The sequence below is a fragment of the Protopterus annectens genome, chromosome 10.part0 (assembly GCF_019279795.1).
Source record: "Protopterus annectens isolate FY-2018-M chromosome 10.part0, PAN1.0, whole genome shotgun sequence".
NCBI classification, from domain to species: domain Eukaryota; kingdom Metazoa; phylum Chordata; order Ceratodontiformes; family Protopteridae; genus Protopterus; species Protopterus annectens.
Genome location: NC_056744.1, coordinates 692,145,616 through 692,164,737, shown reverse-complemented (window position 1 = coordinate 692,164,737; position 19,122 = coordinate 692,145,616). Strand labels below are relative to the sequence as shown.

Genomic DNA, 19,122 nt, shown 5'->3' with positions numbered 1-19,122 from the left:
CAGTTAGCACAGGGGATTAAGGCAGTGCAGAACTGTAGATAAGTTGTCTAGTATACTGGCAGTTCCGCAGCCCCAACCCAAACTTTGAGGACCAAGAAAAAACAAAGTTTTCCTAAACCTGAAAGAAAAAAGTTATTGGTAGCAAGCTGCTGACTACAACTGTAAGAAGCACCTTGATACAAGTTACTAGCACATACGTTGCTTCTAATTGCTACCACAAATGCAGTATCTTCATTCATTTGTGAAGCCAGAATATTATGTTTACTTCATTAATGAATACAAGTACTGCAGATGGTCCCCTAACAACTTGGTTCTGGGAAAGCCATTCCCTTCACCTCACCTTGGTTACAACATATGAACTGCTTCCTGGAGTCCTGGATTTGAGTTCCTCTGTCTCAGATCAGCAGCTTATCTCCCTTTAGGTTTGAATGGCTGACCCATAGAATGGGTCAGTTGTCTGCATGAGGTTTTGTGGTGGGTTGCATAGACTGACTGTGATTTAAAATGAAAAGGTAGCAAATGGTTTAGATTGTTGTATTTCAACTTTGAGTGATAGTTTTCTGTCGCAAACCGTTTAGGCTGGCTTCCAGTTAGACTGAAAGGGGTGGCTTGCTATGATTTGTTCCTGCTGTTAAGTTAAACAAAACCAGAGCACCAAACACCTCTATTGGTAGTCAAAGGAAGTTTGTAAGTGAATTGTGGTGTCTGTGATATTTGATGTGAGCGTACCTCTGTGGTGGGACTGGTTAGCTTTATGTGGCACAGCATCTGTTGCAGTGTGTCACTGTTAAAGAATGCTAGTTAAGATTGAGTATAGCATGTGTGGAACTTTACTATAATTTTGGGAGACTGGGCAGAATGAATGATGTGTGTGTGTGTGTGGGGGGGGGGGAGCGGTGGTAGTAGTACTAGACATTAGATTTCAAACTGAAAAAAATCCTGGCTACACCCCCTTCTCGGTGGTTAAACTGTTTCTATTAGTATTAACTTATACCTGTTATGTTTTTGTCTGATTAACACATGGCCTTTGTAATCCACACTGCACTGCACACTCCTTGCTAGACTATGGTCTGACAAAGATTTTCTACTAAAGTACCATATTATCTTGTGTATAAGGCCAATTACATTGGAAATCTTTTGAAAATGCCAGCATCTAATTTACTGAGTAATGATGCTGAAACTGTACATTAGATAGTTGGCCCTCATGTTTTAGTAAGATCATTCATTGACTTGAATCATCATGCATGCTTGCTTCTCTGTTTCTTTTCATGTTATGCTCATGTAATTGTTATTTAAGCTTCTTGTCCTCTGCCTGTCATCATTTTGTTATGGAGTGTATGTTTGGATGTACTTGTGGTAATGCTTTATTGCCTTAGTTGCAGCATGACAACTCATTATTTCTGCTGTGTTTCATTTTTGCCACGTTGTTTGAGTGTTAATATTTATGATGATTGAAGATGCGTTTCACATTTACCTGTTGTGTCTGTATGTAGCATGTATTTTTCACTTGTTAATTGGATAGTATACTGTGCATTGTGTTTAACCCTGTTTAGGTTGGGTCTTAGCTGAAAATGCTTCATAGACTCAATTAATTTACTGGGTAACAAAGCAAACCGATACATGTGTGTCAGGGTAAACCTCTTTTTTACTGTAATGTCTAAAATTTCTAATTGTAATTAATGGCAGAATGAAATGTGAATGTTTTTGTTAATATTATGTGATCTTTTATGAAAATAAATGACATCGCAGAAGGTTAAATCAGTGAGCTGTTAACAAGATGATTTCTGCAATACAGGGTGCGTGTGTGTCTCAGCAAATCATTTAACAAGTACCGCTCCAGGCCTGAGGCTGAAATATGTCCATATGGATCGGTGCCATAAACTGATGATTGCAAATACAAATAAATGTCGCTTTATAATGTTAGTTTTGCTGCTTTACTAATTTTTTAAAGTGTCTGTATAGTGGCAGTTTTGATTCCTGTTTTTCATTCTGTGTGATAAGAAAGTGGTATTTGAAATGCACTTCAGTCACATTTCTCATTTTGCTGTTTCCAAGTATCATATTTGTTCAAATTAGTGATGTGACGTTATTGATTCTGTGTAGGGAGAAGTGCAAACCTAAATATCTGAACAAGACATCTGTTCGCCCAGGCCTTAAAAACTGTGGTGATGTCAACTGCATTGGAAGAATACACACTTATTTGGAATTGATAGGAGCCATCAATTTCAACTGTGGTAAGTGGGAAAAATATGCTGTAAACTATAATGTCATTTTAAAGCCATCTTCTGATGTTACAAAACTTGCCTTTGCACCACATAAACTGCATAAACTGTACAATAATACATTCTCCTTATCAGCGAGCATTTTTTGGCTCCCGTTTAAATTGGTCATCAACCCTATCAACTGTCACCGCCTCTGTCTTCAGTGCTGCCCTTCTTTGATCACCGTACCTGTTGCAGGTCTTCTGTCACACAGTCCATCTCTTTGCTGGATGCTGTCATTTTCTCTTGCCTTATTCTTTTCCCAAATCATTTTCACCATATTGTCTTCTGCTTTCCCTCACATGTTCTCTGACTTTCTCTGCAGTTAGAGCTACTTTTGCTTCTGTTCTGATGTCCTCATTTCTTCATCTGTCTCAGTGGGCATTCTACCACCAGTCTGAGACACTTCATCTCCATCACCCTTTAGCTTCTTCAAGCGTTTTGCTTTCACTGCCAATGCTTCTGTACCACAGAGCAGTACTTGTCACACTACTGTTTTGTGCACCTTACTTTGTTTTACATTGTCACACACTCCCCCTAATACTTTGTGACTGTTGGCTGCAGCCACTATAGTTCTAGGTTTGATCTTGTTATTCAGACTTCCATTCTCCTCAACCACCCATGTCAGATACTTGAAACTGTTAACCTGTTCTGCTGTTTTCATTTTTTTCTCAATTTTCAGTTTCTTCTGATTTCTCCTATTTGCTGCAGTTACAGCCATCTTATTTGTACTCCGTTTCATGCCCTGCGGTTTCAGTTTAGCATTCCATTCCTCCTATCCTTTGCTGTATTTCTTGTTCATCACTCTGCATACAGCAGCTTTGTTGATCTGTCCCGTCTGACCTGTTTGCTAATATAGTCCATCACCAGTATGAACAGGAGTGGACTCAAGAGCTGAACCCTGATACACAGCCACTCCCACCGGGAGCCCCTCTGTGAGTCTAAACAATGTTTTGTACTTGTGTCATTGGTTACATAACTTACGCTAATTCTACCAATGTTTGTGGGACTTTGAACCATCATAGGACTACCCAAATCCAGCTTTTTTGGGTCTTTGCCACATGCTTTCTCCAAGTCTAGGAATGCCCAGTTGCATTTTTCTCTCTCATCTTTTATCTTTTCTCTCTCTCTCTCAAGCATGGGTCTGTTCTGCTGCAGTCTGATCTGAATCTGATCTACTGGACTCATAAACAAGTTGTTGCTGGGCATCCCTCATGAAGGGTATTTGATGACTGTATTCTTTATCTTTCTGTCTTTGCCACTCAACCTGATAGACTTTCTATGTGCCATCTGCTGAGTCACTTTCCAGAAGGTGGTAGAGTTCCAGTGATGCCTTGTTTTTTTTTTACTATTGCAACTTTTGTCCTGACCTGTTTGTTAGCCAGCAGTTCTTCTTTCTTAGCTTTGTCCGTCTTTTCCATCTCTTTTCATGCACTCCTTTCTTTTGATGATTTCCTGGTCTTTTACATTCCACCACAAGCTTTCCTTATGTATCTAACTTCCATACCTGGCTCAGCTGTATATCTATTCTGTAGTCTTCACATTCTTATTCAACTCCACCTATTTTCTCAGATGCTAGAGCCCCGAGCATTTCCTTGAACTTCTGTGCTTTCTTTCCTGTCAACTTCTAGGTCTTAAGCCTAGTCTGTCTTGATCTTGGAGCCTTCACTGACCATTGCTTAAAGGTGATTGTGGCAACCAGTAGTTTAATGTGGGCCAACTGGAATGACTTTGCAATCACTGATTCTAACCCAATGCTCTTCCCTTACTAGGAGACGGTCTTCATGAGTTGCATGTTTGCTATTTTTGTATATGATCTTGTGACTCTCTCTCTTGCTGAACCATGTGATGGCCATTTTCAAGCCATTTGCTCTACAGAAGACTAGAATGGCCTTTCCCTTATTCCCATTTGATCCACCCATGTGGAAACAGATAGTCTCCATGTACTTTTCTGTCTGTCCTGATATGTGCACTCAGGTCTCCCATTATTAACATTAATTCATGTTGCCATAGTTTGCTCTAGTATGTCCTACAGCTGCTGCTTGAATGCATTCTTTTCCACACTATCACAACCCTACTGTGAGAAATAAGATGAGATTATGAGTATCCCTATCCTTTGACTGGAGTCTGATTGTTATGAGTTTGTCACTAATTGTGATGACCTCTCTCTGTCTTCTGAAGTTTCGCCCTCACCATTTCTAGTTTGTACTTTCCCTAAGTAGTAGATTCCAGATTTCAAACCAAGTGTCTTTGCTGCACTGTCCTTTCATCTCATCTTCTGGATACAGATGATGTCCAGCCTCCTCCATACCATCATTCTGTGCACTTTTGAGCTACATCCTGCCCTTGAATCTGTGTTGTATTGAGTATAGCAGTCCTAGGTTTAAGTTTTGCAGATTGGTTTTACCTCGCTCAACAGAGCTGTCCCAGCTAATCCAAGCTGGACAACTTAGTCAGCTGTTGTATTTGCTTATAATACCTGTGTAGTTCCATAGGTTCATACTAGGCTATCTGCCCTGGGGCAATTATAAGCCTAGCCCGATTCTGTATGGCTTATGCCACCCCTTGATTTGAGTATACTGTGCCCTTTTTAAGGTTTAGTTTACTGTGCCTCTGTCTAATAGTGACACGGGAGTAATCCCTGGGGCAAACCTACGATCCCCGATCCACCTATCGAGTTTCTTGAAGAGATTCAGTGAGGTGCTCTGCCTCACATGAACTGGAATTCTATTCCAGAACGAAGGGAGCCTCTGGGTTATGAACCTGTCCCTCCAGCAAGTTCTATTTATTTCTGTGCTGAGGTTCAAGTCCCTCAAGCGTGTGGCTCTAAGGGATGTAGATTTACTGAGGTGGAGCATGTCAATTAATTCTGGATTTGACATAGCTTTGTATGTCAGGCATAGATCGCCTCGAGGTAGGCAGTATGCAACTGAGTAGAGCTGGATTTTTTTAACCGAGCAGCATATGGCATCTGAGACCCTTGATCCTCTTGGTGAGATATTTTTGGGGTCTTTCTAATTGCTGCAGGTGTCTGGTAAGGTACATCCCAAAAGGGGCATTGTATTCTATGATGGGCCTGATGAGGGATGAATAAAGGGGCACGATTACCTCTCTTGAGCTAGATGTGAAACCCTTCGTGATGAGGTGGGCTATGTAGAAGGTCTTTCTAACCACTTTGGCAATGTGGTTTTCAAAGGAGAGATTGCTATCAACTTGGGTCTCCAGGTCCCTAATAACTTTCTCTGTACTTAATGGGTTTCCGCCTATGTGGTAATTTGTGGGCACATTGTTTTTGCCAAAGGGTATGACTATACATTTTTTGGCATTTAGCTTTAAACCATGGCACTGGCACCAGTTATCTGTCTCTGTGAGACCTTTTGAAGGATGTTTGTGTCAGCTGGAGAGTCGATTATGGCCCAGTTTGCAGTCATCTGCGAACTTGGTGAGCCATAGTCCTCCCACGTTGCCTGTACCTCGAAAAGTATATACCGAACAAGAGTGGTCCCAGGACAGAACCCTGTGGGACGCCACTTGTGACTGGTTTCGAGTCTGACATGGCTCCAGCAACTCTCACTCTGTGGGTTCTGTCTTTGAGCCAGTTTGCACCCATCTTGTGACATAGGGGTTTATATTTAAGCTGGATAGCTTATCTATGATGCCCGAGTGGGGTATTGTGTCAAATGCCTTTGCAAGGTCCAGATAGGCTGTGTGTACTACCTTCCCTTCATCTATGGCTTTGGTGACTGTTTCGAAGAAGTCAACCAGGTTCAAAAGGCAGGATCTGCCCTTGACAAAGCCGAACTGGGTAGGATCTAGTGTCTGTAGGTCCCCAATGTCTTTGTTTATGAGCTCCATGATGATCCTCTCCATAGCCTTGCAGACTAAGCTAGTCAGGCTTGTGGGGCGATAGTTTCCAGGGTCCGTAGGGGTTCCACCTTTGTGGAGTGGGACCACTGTTGCTGTACACCATTCTGTGGGCACATATCCTGTAGTGAGGCTGAGATTGTATAGCTGTTTTATTTGAGGGATTAGTTCCTCTTGGAGTTAATGTAGGACGCCATCTGGTTCCATGGAAGCAGTGTTTTTTGCTTTGGAGAGGGCAGCCTTCACCTGAGCATCAGAGATGTTTGGGAGGCAGACCTCTGCCGGGATAGATACTTGCTGTTTTGGGGGGGGTGAAGTTTGCACTGAACCTGTCTGCCAGGACATTGGCGATGTCTGTGGGTTCAGTGTATTTTTTGTCGTTTAGAATTAACTCAGAACAAGTCTGGGAGTTGCATCCCAGGTTCCTAACATAACTGAAAAAAGCCTTATGATTGTCTTTGGTGTCCTGTGCAATTTTTCTCTCAAAGCTGGCCTTGGAGGATTTTATGAGGGATCGTAATTTTTTGCTAGTACTGATCAGAGATGCCTTCTCTATTAGGGATTTTGCTCTATCATGTAGTAGCTTCCTCCTTCTGTTGTACAGTTTATTTATGGCAGGGGTCCACCAGACTGGACGCCTGCCTTTGGATGATTGGGTCTTGGTTTTGTTTGGGATAGCATGATCCATGTATTCCTGGAGATGTCCGTAGAATGCATTTATATAGGATTCTGCAGTTTGGGCCGTAGTTTCCACTGGCCCTAGGGCCTTGAAGGATTCCACTTCGGTTTTGAGAAGTTCACTTTTGAGAAGTTTTTCACTGTGGTTTTCTGGGCTGGGAGTGGGGTCAGGATGTGGACATCCAGTGAAATTAATTTATGGTCTGATCTTACCAATGAGGGATATACTTCTGGTGTGGAGCATAGTCCCCATGTTGGTAATGATCAAGCCTAGTATGTTGTCCCCTCTTGTGGGAGTGGTGACTAGTTGTTCCATAGCATTTGAGTTTATAATTTCCAGGAACCTTTGGGCTAAGGTGCTGGAGCTTGAGTAGTGCTCCCAGTCAATGTTTGGGTAGTTGAAGTCGCCCAATATAATGGTGTTCGGAGAGATCCAATGTTTTCAGGAAAGCCGAGTGGGATTCCTGACTTTGAGAGGGTGGTCTGTAGGATGCTATAAACTGAAAAGCAGTCTTGCCCACTGTTAGTTGCACATGGATGGTCTCCGATACTTTGTGCAATGCCACTAACCTGGAGGTGTGGATATCCTTGATAAATATGGAAACTCCCCCTCCTTTTGTGGTTCGGTCCGGGTTTTGGGGCCGAAAAGCATGATATGCGGTATAGCCTGGTAGTGCTGGGGTGCTATCTGGAGCCTTGAACCAGGTTTCTGTCACTGCACAGATATCGATGTTCTCCATACTAAGGAGAGCTTCGAGTGTGTGCATCTTGAGGTTAAGACTTCTGGCTTTAAGCAGCATTACCCTTAGTTTCTTGTTCCTTGTGCTGTCTATGGGGGTGGGTTTGACTTTTGAGCCTTGCCTAAAAAAGGCACTATGGGGGTGGCAAGAGCCTTTGCCAATATCCGAAAGCCCAGTGGTGACAAGTGTAAGCCGTCCCTAGCGAAGCAACGTCACTTGTCAAGCATGTCATCCCAGGCTGACAGACACTGGATCCCCTTTGAATGACACCAAAATTTTAGCCAATTGTTAAAATCGATCATTTTGTCTTTGTACTGTGGCATCATTCTAGGTGAGGGTAAGATGCTGCTCAAGGTCAGGGTCATACCAGCCTGGGCTACATGATCAGAGAGCTTCTCTATGTCTCTTTTCATGTAGTCCAGGGAGGTACGTCTCAGGTCATTCACACCAGCATGTACAATGACCGAGTCCTATTTGTATTTGCTTTGGAGTGACCCGAGTGCTTGCGTTATGTGGCGGATCCTAGCACCCGACAGGCAGCTCACAGTGACCTTCTCTTTATTCAGCCTGGTGAGCGGGACGTCAGTGTGTCTGACAATAGAGTCCCCTATTACAAGAGTATCAGGGTGTGTTATTCAGCCTTAAGGGCTGTGGCTGCTTGGCACACTGACTTTGTGGGCTATGTGTTGTGCATGTTTTGTTTTGAGGCAGCGTTTGCTTGGATGTCTGCTTTGGAGGTCTCTGTTGCTTAGGTAGATTTTTATTTAGAGCCTCCAAGTATGTTTTTGTGCATTTGTGTTTGGTTCGCTGATGTGGTGGGACTATGTGATACTGGAATTGTGTTGTGTGAGCATGTTCATCGTGCATACAGCTGTAGTCATTACAGATGGGTTATCCTGCCATCAGGCGGGTCCTCGGTCGGCCGAATTCCAAAGTCTAGGTCCGGCGTCGGTTGTCGTTGCTTCTTCCCTGACGTTAGTGCGGCAGGGTATAAAAGAGGCAGCCAACGCCATCTTCTTCAGTCTTTCTTGCCATGCGGTGCCCGAAGCAGAAGCAGTTCGCAAGTGCTGGTCGGCCAGCTCCTGAGATTTACGAAAATATTTCAGCCGAAGTCTTCTTGAAAGCTATTTCAGCCGAAGTCTTCTTGAAAGCTAAGTACCCCGTTGGGGAAACTTTTCTTGCCTCAGACCGATGTCAGACAAAGTTAATAATTGCATTTCATGTGGGAAGCAAATACTGCATAAGGATTTCCACTCTTTCTGTATACCTTGCTTAGGCCCAGACCACGACGTCTCGGCCTGCTGTTTTTGTGCTAGATTCAACAAGCGCACTATTAAGCCCCGGGCGGAGTTCGCCTTTCACTATTTTGGTAAAAAATTTAATTATATTATGTCATCGGATACTCCGACTCCAGTTTTGTGTAAAAGACGCAAAGATAAGGACCGACATACGAGGTCCGCACCGACTACTGACACCACGCTAAGACCGACTACCGATTCTCCGGTTCTCAGCGAGGCGCCTACGCAGCCCCTGAGTACTGATGACACAACATTACCGGTGTCTTCAGTACCTGAGGTCGCAGGCTCCTCGGTCCCCATTCCTACTACAGATACCGACACCACTCTTGGCGGGGAAACTCAGAGTTTAGACAGGCCTGCCATTTCTCAAGGTGTCTTCAGGCGTTCCTCCTTCTCTATTAAAGCTTTCACTAAATCTAAAGCAGCCATGAAAACCAAAAAACAGGGACCTCAGACCCCCTCTCAAGGCCCCATGCCTAAAAAACAGATGCTCAAAATGGCTGAGGATTTGATTACTCTTATCAGGGGTTCTCAACTCCCCTCTGACAAAAGGCCCAGATTACAGGAAGACTACCCTTCCTCAGATCAAGCCTCTATTACCTCTGAACATTCTGAGGACCAGGATTATGCCTATTCTCCTTTCGAAGACTCTGATGCAGAGGAGTCTATTCCCTCGGTCTCCCCCCCTGAGGACTACTCTTTTGGGGAAACCCTACATACATTGAGGGAACACTTTCACTGGGAAGGCTAAGATTACTCAGATTCCAAGAAAAGGCTCAGGGATTTTCTTTTGCTCCCCCAGCATAGGCCCCTGGCTATCCCTCCTGTTTTAGATATATTGGATGATGTGTACACAGAAGCCAGCCTTAATCCAGATTCTTTGCCTCCAGCTCCTGTTAAACCAGACAGGTATTACTGGGTTCCTGATTCACACCAGTTCCTATACAAAAGCCATTCTGCTGACCCAGAAACTATTTCACAGGGTCCCAAGGGAATTAAGGCCTCTACTGCTAAAAACCCATTACCTTTAGAGAGAGATTCCAGAGCTTTGGAAAGGTGGGGGGGAAATGGTGTACACCTCGGCCACTTTAACCATGAGGGCATTAAACTTGTCAGTTCCATATGTTAAAGTATCAACAGTTTTTGTTATCTTAGTTGAAAAGCAAAATGACACAACCAGAACAACCAGATTTAAAAGAGTTGCAGGATTTGTTGCATGATGCAGAGCAAGTGGGTAAACATACCTTGCAGTGTGGTTTTGATGCTTTAGGGGCCTCATGTAGAGCTGCTGTTACGGGGTCTGTTATACGTAGACATGCTTGGCTCAAAGAGCAAGCCTTACCAGATCATGTCAAAGCTAAATTATTAGATGCACCTCTTCAAAAAGATGTATTGTTTGGTGTTGAAGCTGAGGAGGTACTAAAGAAAATGGAGGAAAAAGCGAAATCAATGCAAACAGTGAAAGATTTCCTGCAGGTACAACCTCCACGTTTCAGCAGAAGCTGGCCTTCAAAAAATTGGTCCTTTCCAGCCTCGGACAGACCTCAACGGGGCAGATACAGACGGCCAAGGGGTAGAGGGCAACCTTAAGGATCTTTCAGAGCCAGACAGTGGCAAGCACCAACCTCAAGAGGTGGAGAAGATAGATCGCAGTCATTTAGAAAACAGACACAATGACTTCCCCCTTTACCTGCCAAGCAAAGCTTTAATGGCAGCACCTTTGGGCGGAAAACTGGCATTATTCCCAAAAAATTGGCATATTGTTACAAAGGACAAATGGATTCTGGACATTATAGACAGAGGCTGCAGGTTCCACTTTCACACCCTTCCAAAAATGAGAGGCATGCCAAACCTGCCACAAAATCAAAGGGCAGAGGCACAAAAACAAATTTCAGCTCTCATGGACATGAAAGCGATTCAAGAGGTACCTGCAAAAGAACAAGGTCAAGGGTTTTATTCCAGACTATTCCTGGTACCAAGGAGACAAAGATTGGAGACCTATCTTAGACCTATCCATCCTAAACACATATTTACAGGTACCAAAATTCAAGATGCTCACATTACAGCAGCTTCTTCCCATGTTGGGCAAGGAGTCTTGGCTGGTAACATTGGACCTCAAGGAGGCATACCTAAATGTCCCTATCAGACAAGATTGCAGAAGATACCTCAGATTTTTTGCAGGTTCAACCCATTATCAATTTTCTGCATTGCCCTATGGCTTATCTACTGCGCCCAGAGTGTTTACGAAATGCCTGGCATCAGTAATCGCCTTCTGCAGACTACAAGGAATACAAATCTACCCATGTCTGGATGACTGCCTGATCCAAGCGGACAGCAAGGACATACTTCTGAAACACCTGGCGTTTGTAATAAAACTGTTGAACTTTCTAGGATACATAGTCAACAAAAAGAAATCAAAACTAATACCCTCTCAACAAATAATTTTCCTGGGTGCCAGCTTGAATACAACCACCCAGATGGCCTACCTCACGCCAGACAAACAAGGGCAACTGTCTCAATACTTCAGCAAAATGGCAACCTTCACCAGGCTGACTGCAAGGAGAGTCCTGCAGGCTCTGGGATTCATGGCATCTTGCATCCTACTAATCCCATGTGCAAAGCTGCATATGAGGAAACTTCAGTGGTACCTAAAAAACTTATGGTCTCAACACAGCCACAGCTTGGAAACAATTATACCACTCATTCCATGCCTTCAAAAGGAATTTCTGTGGTGGGCTTAAGCAATGCCAAAGAAACATAGGTCTCCCTTTCTGTGTACCTCAAGCAACTCAAATCATCACAACGGATGCCTCAGACTACGCCTGGGGAGCACACATGACAGATCAGTGCATTCAGGGAAAATGGACCCAAAAAGAGAAGCACTTACACATCAACCAAAAGGAAATGCTAGCCGTGCAAAATGCTATTATGGCCTTCAAAGATCTACTGCATCCAGGCCAGCTATTGATAAGGACAGACAACACCACAGTGATGTGGTACATAAACAAACAGGGGGGAACTCATTCATACCCCCTTTTCAGGCAAGCCATGACCCTATGGAACACAGCACTGGAATTGCAAATTCAACTACAGGCAGAATTCCTGCCAGGAAAGGAAAACACACTGGCAGACAGCCTAAGCAGAAATATGACAGATCCACACGAATGGAAGTTGCATCCTCAAGTTTTCACAAAGATAACTCGGGCATGGGGACAGCCAGACATAGATCTCTTTGCTACCCACAGAAATTACCAGTTGAAAAAATTTTGTTCAAGGACCTATCATCCACAGGCCTGGAAAGTGTACGCACTTTCTTTCAGTTGGACAACATTGACAGTCTATGCCTTTCCGCCTCTTCCTCTGCTGCCCAAAGTTCTATTAAAAGCCAGAGCAGAGAGGCCGAAAATGATTCTCATTGCTCCAGACTGGCCAAGACAACACTGTTACCCGCTCCTGAAGAGCCTGACACATTTCCCACCATGGATCCTACCTCTAGTCCCTCTTCTGTTGTCCCAGCACAACTACAAGACTCATCGCAGCCAGCTCAAAACCCTAAATCTAGCTGCATGGAGAATTCCTTGATTTCCCAACAGACCCTCCTCTCCAAGGAGGTGCAGGATGTCATCTTGGAGGCCAGAAGACCTTCTACTAGAAAAGCCTATTCCGCCAAATGGAAACGATTTTGTGCCTGGAATCAAGAAAAGGGCCAAAATCCTTGGGTAATAAATTTACCTCAAATTTTACAGTACCTAGCTGAGAATGTTAAACAGTGGACTTTCCTTCTCCTCCATCAAAATCCACGCTTCAGCCATTTCTGCACAATACAACACAGATCCTCCTTTATTCTCTCATCCTCTCTTAAGACAATTCCTCAGAGGGGCAAAGAATATAAAACCCCCAAGGAAACCACCAGTCCCTGCTTGGGACCTCAACTTCGTATTGGAAAAGCTGACCCTTTCTCGCTTCGAGCCAGCTGCTTCAACAGAACTACAATGCTTGTCATGGAAAACAGCCTTTCTTCTGGCTATCACCTCAGCATGCAGGGTTTCGGAGCTACAGGCCCTCATGGCTGTGCAACCTTTCATCATTTTCCATCAGGACAGAGTTTCCTTACGAACCAACCCTACCTTTATGCCAAAGGTAGTATCCAGTGTAGCTTTGAATCGGACTATCCACTTACCTACCTTTTATCCTAATCCACAAAACAAAGGGGAAAGACTACTACATTCCTTGGACATTCACAGACAACTTCGTTATTACTTGGACAGGACAAAGCCATTCAGGCAATCTGAGCAACTCTTTGTGTCCTATGCTACAGGTGCTCAAGGAAAGGCTGTCTCCAAACAGACAATCTCAAAATGGATAGCCCACTGCATACGCTTTTGTTACTCATTTCATGGAAAAACTGTGCCTACAAGCATCAGATCCCACTCCACCAGGGCCACAGCTACCTCTGCAGCTTTCCTCAGGGGGGTTCCTACCAAGGACATTTTGGAAGCAACCACTTGGAGTTCAGTGCACACTTTATCCAAAAACTATCACCTTCCACTATACTCTAAATCTAGAGCGGGATTTGCCACAGCAGTCTTGCAGGGCATCCTTGCTCCTCCTAGCTCCACTTAGTGCCTGCCACCCCTACTTAGCTTTGGGATTCTTCCCATCTGTAATGACTGCAGCTGTATGCACGAGGAACAGAGTGCAGTTTTGTACCTACCATAAATGTAGATGTTCGAGTGCTCATACAGATGCAGTCCAGGTTACCCCCTCTCTGTCCCCTCTTGGGACAGGCCTTATGACAAACACCTTCTCATACATCCTATTTGGGGTATTCTTTTATGGTGTATTTGCTTGCAACTACTATTTTTTGATTATTCTATATTGCATGATTACATAAATTTATGTTTTGCCTTCCTTCTGGGGGCACCTGACATCTGGGGCAAGAAAAACTGAAGAAGATGGCGTCGGCTGCCTCTTTTATACCCCTGCCGCACTGACCTCAGGGAAGAAGCGACGACAACTGACGTCGGACCTAGACTTTGGAATTCGGCCGACCGAGGACCCGCCTGACGGCAGGATAACCCATCTGTAATGACTGCAGCTGTATGAGCACTCGAACATCTACATTTATGGTAGGTACAAAACTGTACCTTACCTTCTCCTCCTGACTAGTTACACCAGTTTTGAGATGAGAGAGCTCAGCCTCCAGTGAACCTGTTTGGAGGAGGAGAGGGTTGTCCGTGTACATGAGACAGTTGTAACATTGCCTCAAAATTCCCAAATTCACCAGCTGGACTGGAGAGGAAACCATTGACTGACCTTTGGACAAGCTAGAGTAATATAGGGAAAATTAATTTAAGACGGACCAATAGAGGACAGGGTAATCGTAGAGAGTATAAGAGTAAGTAGTGCTTATGGTTTAATAGTGCTAACTTGTAGGATTACTTAATTGGGGCAGTGAAGGGCCTTAGAATGAGAATATGGTGTTTAAATTGAGAGATAGAGCAGTTCTAAGGGGAAAAGTGAAGAGCAGACTTTGTGGAGCCAGGAATAGCTTAAACCCAATTAGGCGGCGCTGCCCGCTGTTGCGCTATGCACAAAATGAAAGGGTTTTAAGAGAGGAAGATGAAGGAGTTTGAAATTGACCCAAAATGGCCAATAAAACTACAGTTTCAAGTCAGTAACCACTCCCACAGGGGCAGGCAGGCTGCTCAATGTTTTTCACTGCCACTGATCAACAGAGAGACTTCCTTTTAGCCCAAGCAAAAAATGGCCTCCAAGAAACTTACAAACAGTTCAAGAACAGCAAGCCTTTAACTGAACTTTTTTAAATCTCAGAAAATTGGGAAAAAGCAAGATTTTTTTGTTTTTTTTCAGAGATAGCAGAGGTTCACAAGTATCAACAAGTTATAACAGTGCAGTAAATGACCCCACACAAGAGTGCTTGGCCAAAGACAGATAAAATGCAAGTTTTGAGAAAAAAAAAAAGATTTTAAAAATAAGTGCAAACAGGAAATTCAGTAAAAAGCTCTAGGTTGTGCTCTAAATACAGTTACTAATGCAGAAATCAAGTTTAACAAGCCAGAAAATGCTCAAAATAGGCGGCTATGCAGAAAAACTTAGCAAATAAACAGAGGAAAAATACTTAATCTCAAAAGTGGCTCCTTTCTTCTCTCAGCATTTTCTCCTCTTGGTGGGTGCTTCACCAACAGCCAACAAGCCTGAAAAGACGCCAAAACCACGAGGCAACCAGGTTTTAAGAGAGGAAGATGGAGTTTGGAATTGACCCAAAATGGCCAATAAAACTACAGTTTCAAGCCAGTAACCACTCCCACAAGGGCAGGCAAGCTGCTCAATGTTTTTCACTGCCACTGATCAACAGAGAGACTTCCCTTTAGCCCAAGCAAAAAGTGGCCTCCAAGAAACTTACAAACAGTTCAAGAACAGCAAGCCTGTAACTGAACTTTTTTAAATCTCAGAAAAGTGGGAAAAAAGCAAGATTTTTTTGTTTTTTTGTTTTTTTCAGAGATAGCATAGGTTCACAAGTATCAACAAGTTATAACAGTGCAGTAAATGACCCCACACAAGAGTGCTAGGCAAAAGACAGATACAATGCAAGTTTTGAGAAAAAAAATGATTTTAAAAATAAGTGCAAACAGGAAATTCAGTAAACAGCTTGGCATGTTTGACCAGACTTGTTTTTATCAGATTTTGGCTTCTGTTTATAAAAGGAAATACTTGTAAAGCTTAAATTTTCCATAAACTGACACCAGTAAGTATCAACAGTGAATGTTTGCCTCAGTAGCTTCAGCATAGGAAAAGCGTGAGGTTCATTGACTTCAGTATAAGATGCACCACACAGCATCCTTAAAAGGTGACATCATCAAGTGATAGACTATATTTATTTAAAACAGTTTACAAAGTTTTTTATTAAATGTCTTAAAAACACTAGGACCAGCCTTGGGGGGGTGGGGTTCAGGGAGGTATTACAGCATTTACCTAAACAGATGCTGTGATGCATATATGAATATCAGAAACTCAATTTAGCATTTCCTTCGCACTTTTTTATATTAAACGAGTGAGACTGTCTTTTAAAGAAAGTAAATACTCCAGGTGAAACTGAAGCTGGAGGTGACAAGCAAAAGATTAATTTTTTCTTACATGTTAAATAGTAGTGGATGTTTAATTACTGTGGTTACTACTCCAGCATGGACTCCTTCCCACCTTCCCTTTTGTCCATTCCTTTTCTAGTGAGGAAAAGACAAAAAGTATATATAGTGCACATTATTACATTTCCATTATGATTCTAGAAATTATGGGCATTAGATGTGTCAGGAGACCATTGCTGACCTGTAAATCTGACATGTTCCATAGGCTACTATCACCTTTCTCCCTGGTGTCGGTCTGACTTTTTCAGCATAGGAAGAGACCACTCCATGAAGTGAATGTTCAGGGCTCTGAAAGTTAGGCCAGAAAGTTGGACTTTTGTCTATTGTGAACTCCTCCTTAACTGCAGCTGTCTCTTATTCCTTGATCCTCCCAAATGGGAAGTGTGTAGCTATTGCAAATCTTGAATCCATTTTGCTGTGTAGAGCGTCTCTCCACGGCAGTAGTTAACACTATTTCGGTTGTTTAAAGTCTAAGCAGGTATGAACTGCCCCTTCTGACAGCTGTCATTTCTTTCTAGTAACCATTCCACTGCCATTGCCCCTATGAGCTTTTCTCACTCCAGTCCCACTCTTTGGATCTTGAGAACCCACTGCTCATGCTGGAAACCTCAAAGTAACAAAAGATGAACTCTAGCAACTTTCCATCCCTACCCTAATTGCAGTGACTTTGCTTAGCGTAACCCAAACAAAAATAAAATGCCAATGTTCAAACAGCAAGGCAGAGGGAACGTTCTCAAATGTAATTCAGAGCTGAAATAAAATTATCTTGCTGCTAGTTTACTCGCATTAGCCCTCTCACCAATTAGACTATAAACATTAACATATAAAAGACTTCACTCTTATTTTAAAACTGAAGTTTTCCATTTGAATATATACCTAAAATGGCATGGAGCATATCTGAAGATTGTAAACCCTTACCTCAAGCAGAGCATAAATTGTGAACACAGGCTAATTTGCTCTTGGGTTTCATAATAAATTCCCTTATCTAAGGACAAACTTAAATTTTGACCATAGCATTACCCTGCCCCCCCCCAATTCTGTGTGCTAGATCCCCAACCTTCCTACTAAGAAAACACCCTTATAAAGCAAAACTCATCATCTACCATCAAATACGCAAAAAAACTAACTTCAACCCTCTCTCCTTCAACTCATCCCTAAAAGACTGTAACTAGCAACCTCTAAAATACCTCAAACTAGATGAAGCAGTTGACTACTTTAATAAAACATTCCTAAGCATCCTTAATTACCACGCCCCCATAAAACGTTCCCGAACTAGAGCCCAACCACCCCCATGACTACAAAAAAACACCAAGTCTGAAATTAAAAACCGGGATAAAGCCTGGGACAACTGGCGCAAAACCAAAACCCCCTCTACTAGGCAAAAATTCCTAGAACTATGCAATAGAAACAAAAAGCTTTTAAAACAGGGCAAAATCCAATACTACCAGTCTGCCCTTACCTCCTCCCAACCTAACCCCAAACAATTCTGGTCCTCAAACTCCATCCTCCACCCAGGTAAAATAAGTACACCCACTCCTAACTTAACTCGCTCCTCCGAAAATATTGCTACCTCTTTCAACAATCACGTCACAAAAAACCATACTATCACTAGCTAGACAACACAACCCCCCCATAAACTCACACCATCAACTAACAATCTCCCCATTAGCTTCTCTTTCTCTCATGTTCCTACCTCCAAAGTAAAACAACTACTAACTAAACTTAAAACCACCAGATTAACAGCAGACAACCTCCCAAGTGAAATATCAACTTGCAGCTGATGCTCTAGCCTACCCCGTATAACTCTTGATTAACATATCTCTGTTAGAAAGTTATGTTCCCACACTATGGAAAGTCTCTCACATCATTCCCTTACACAAAGGAGGCCCCTCCACAGATCTAACCAATTACTGCCCCATAGCTATTCTCTCACCACTCTCCAGAATACTAGAGAGAGATGCATTCATTCTCAAGTCTCAGATCACCTCCTTGCTAACAACCTCCTCTCCAACACACAACACGGTTTCCGACCTAACCATAGCACCACCACCGCCTTACTCTCTTTCTCTAACACTATCCTACAAAATAAAAATGCAGGTGATCTCTCCTCAGCTACCTTCCTTGACCTCTCTAAAGCTTTAGACATGGTCCCACACAAACAACTCATCTCTCTTCTCAATAACCTATCCTTCTCTCAACCAGTAATCAACTGGTTTCAGAGTTACCTATCTAACCGCCAACAAGCAGTTGTTTTGGTAGGACAACCTACCCCCCCCCCCCTACTACCAGTCTCCATATGGATTCCCCAAGGGTCCATCATGGGACCCCTGCTCTTCTCTATTTTCATCAATAATCTAACCTCAGCCACAACACATGGCACACTCATACAATACGCATATGACTCAATCATCATCTGCACAGCCCACTCTCTATCCGAACTGCAAAAAGTCATATAGGAAGCATTTTCTTCTATTGAAACTTGGTTATCTGATGCCCAACTAATACTCAACCCAAACAAAACAAAATTACTAATCTTCAAACCCACCAAACTTACCCTAGACAGCTCTCACTTTAACATCACAGCAAAAGACACCACCACCATCCATCCTACAGAACAAACCAAATTACTAGGAGTACAAATAGACAATAAACTGAACTTTGACAATCACATTTCCATGACCATTAAAAAAGAGCACAAAAAACTAGGAGCATTATATAGAAATCAGCAACTACTTACCAAAGCAGCTAACATTTCGGTAGCAAATTATCTTATCTCTACCCTACTCTACTCTTCTCCAATATTTACTAACTTTAGACAATGCAACCTAAATAAGCTCGAAACCTTCTACAACAAAATCGCCAAATTCACCACAGGGGCTTCCTACGATACTCACCACTGTCTCTCACTATCAGAACTGGGCTGGCTAGAGCTCCTCCACCTCCTTCAATGGTACCAACTCGCACTCGCCCACAAACTAATAAATCAACCACTAAAAGTCCCATCCCTCCAGAATCTACTCCAACCCTACATGGCCACGAGACTACGAAGATCCAGCCACAAAAACATCCAACAAGTCACAAGAGCCATTAACTCTGCTGGAGAAGCATTACCCTC

General features: G+C 43.0%; 1 protein-coding gene across 1 annotated transcript in view; it reads left to right on the top strand.

Moving 5' to 3' along the window:
* The window catches only part of LOC122814191 (histone H2A deubiquitinase MYSM1-like), a gene marked incomplete in the record, with an annotated part of 897,734 nt that overhangs the window by 625,845 nt on the left and 252,767 nt on the right, over nt 1-19,122 (top strand). Inside the window, 1 exon segment of the mRNA XM_044086797.1 lies at nt 2,104-2,234. Coding sequence (XP_043942732.1) covers nt 2,104-2,234 — 131 coding nt within the window.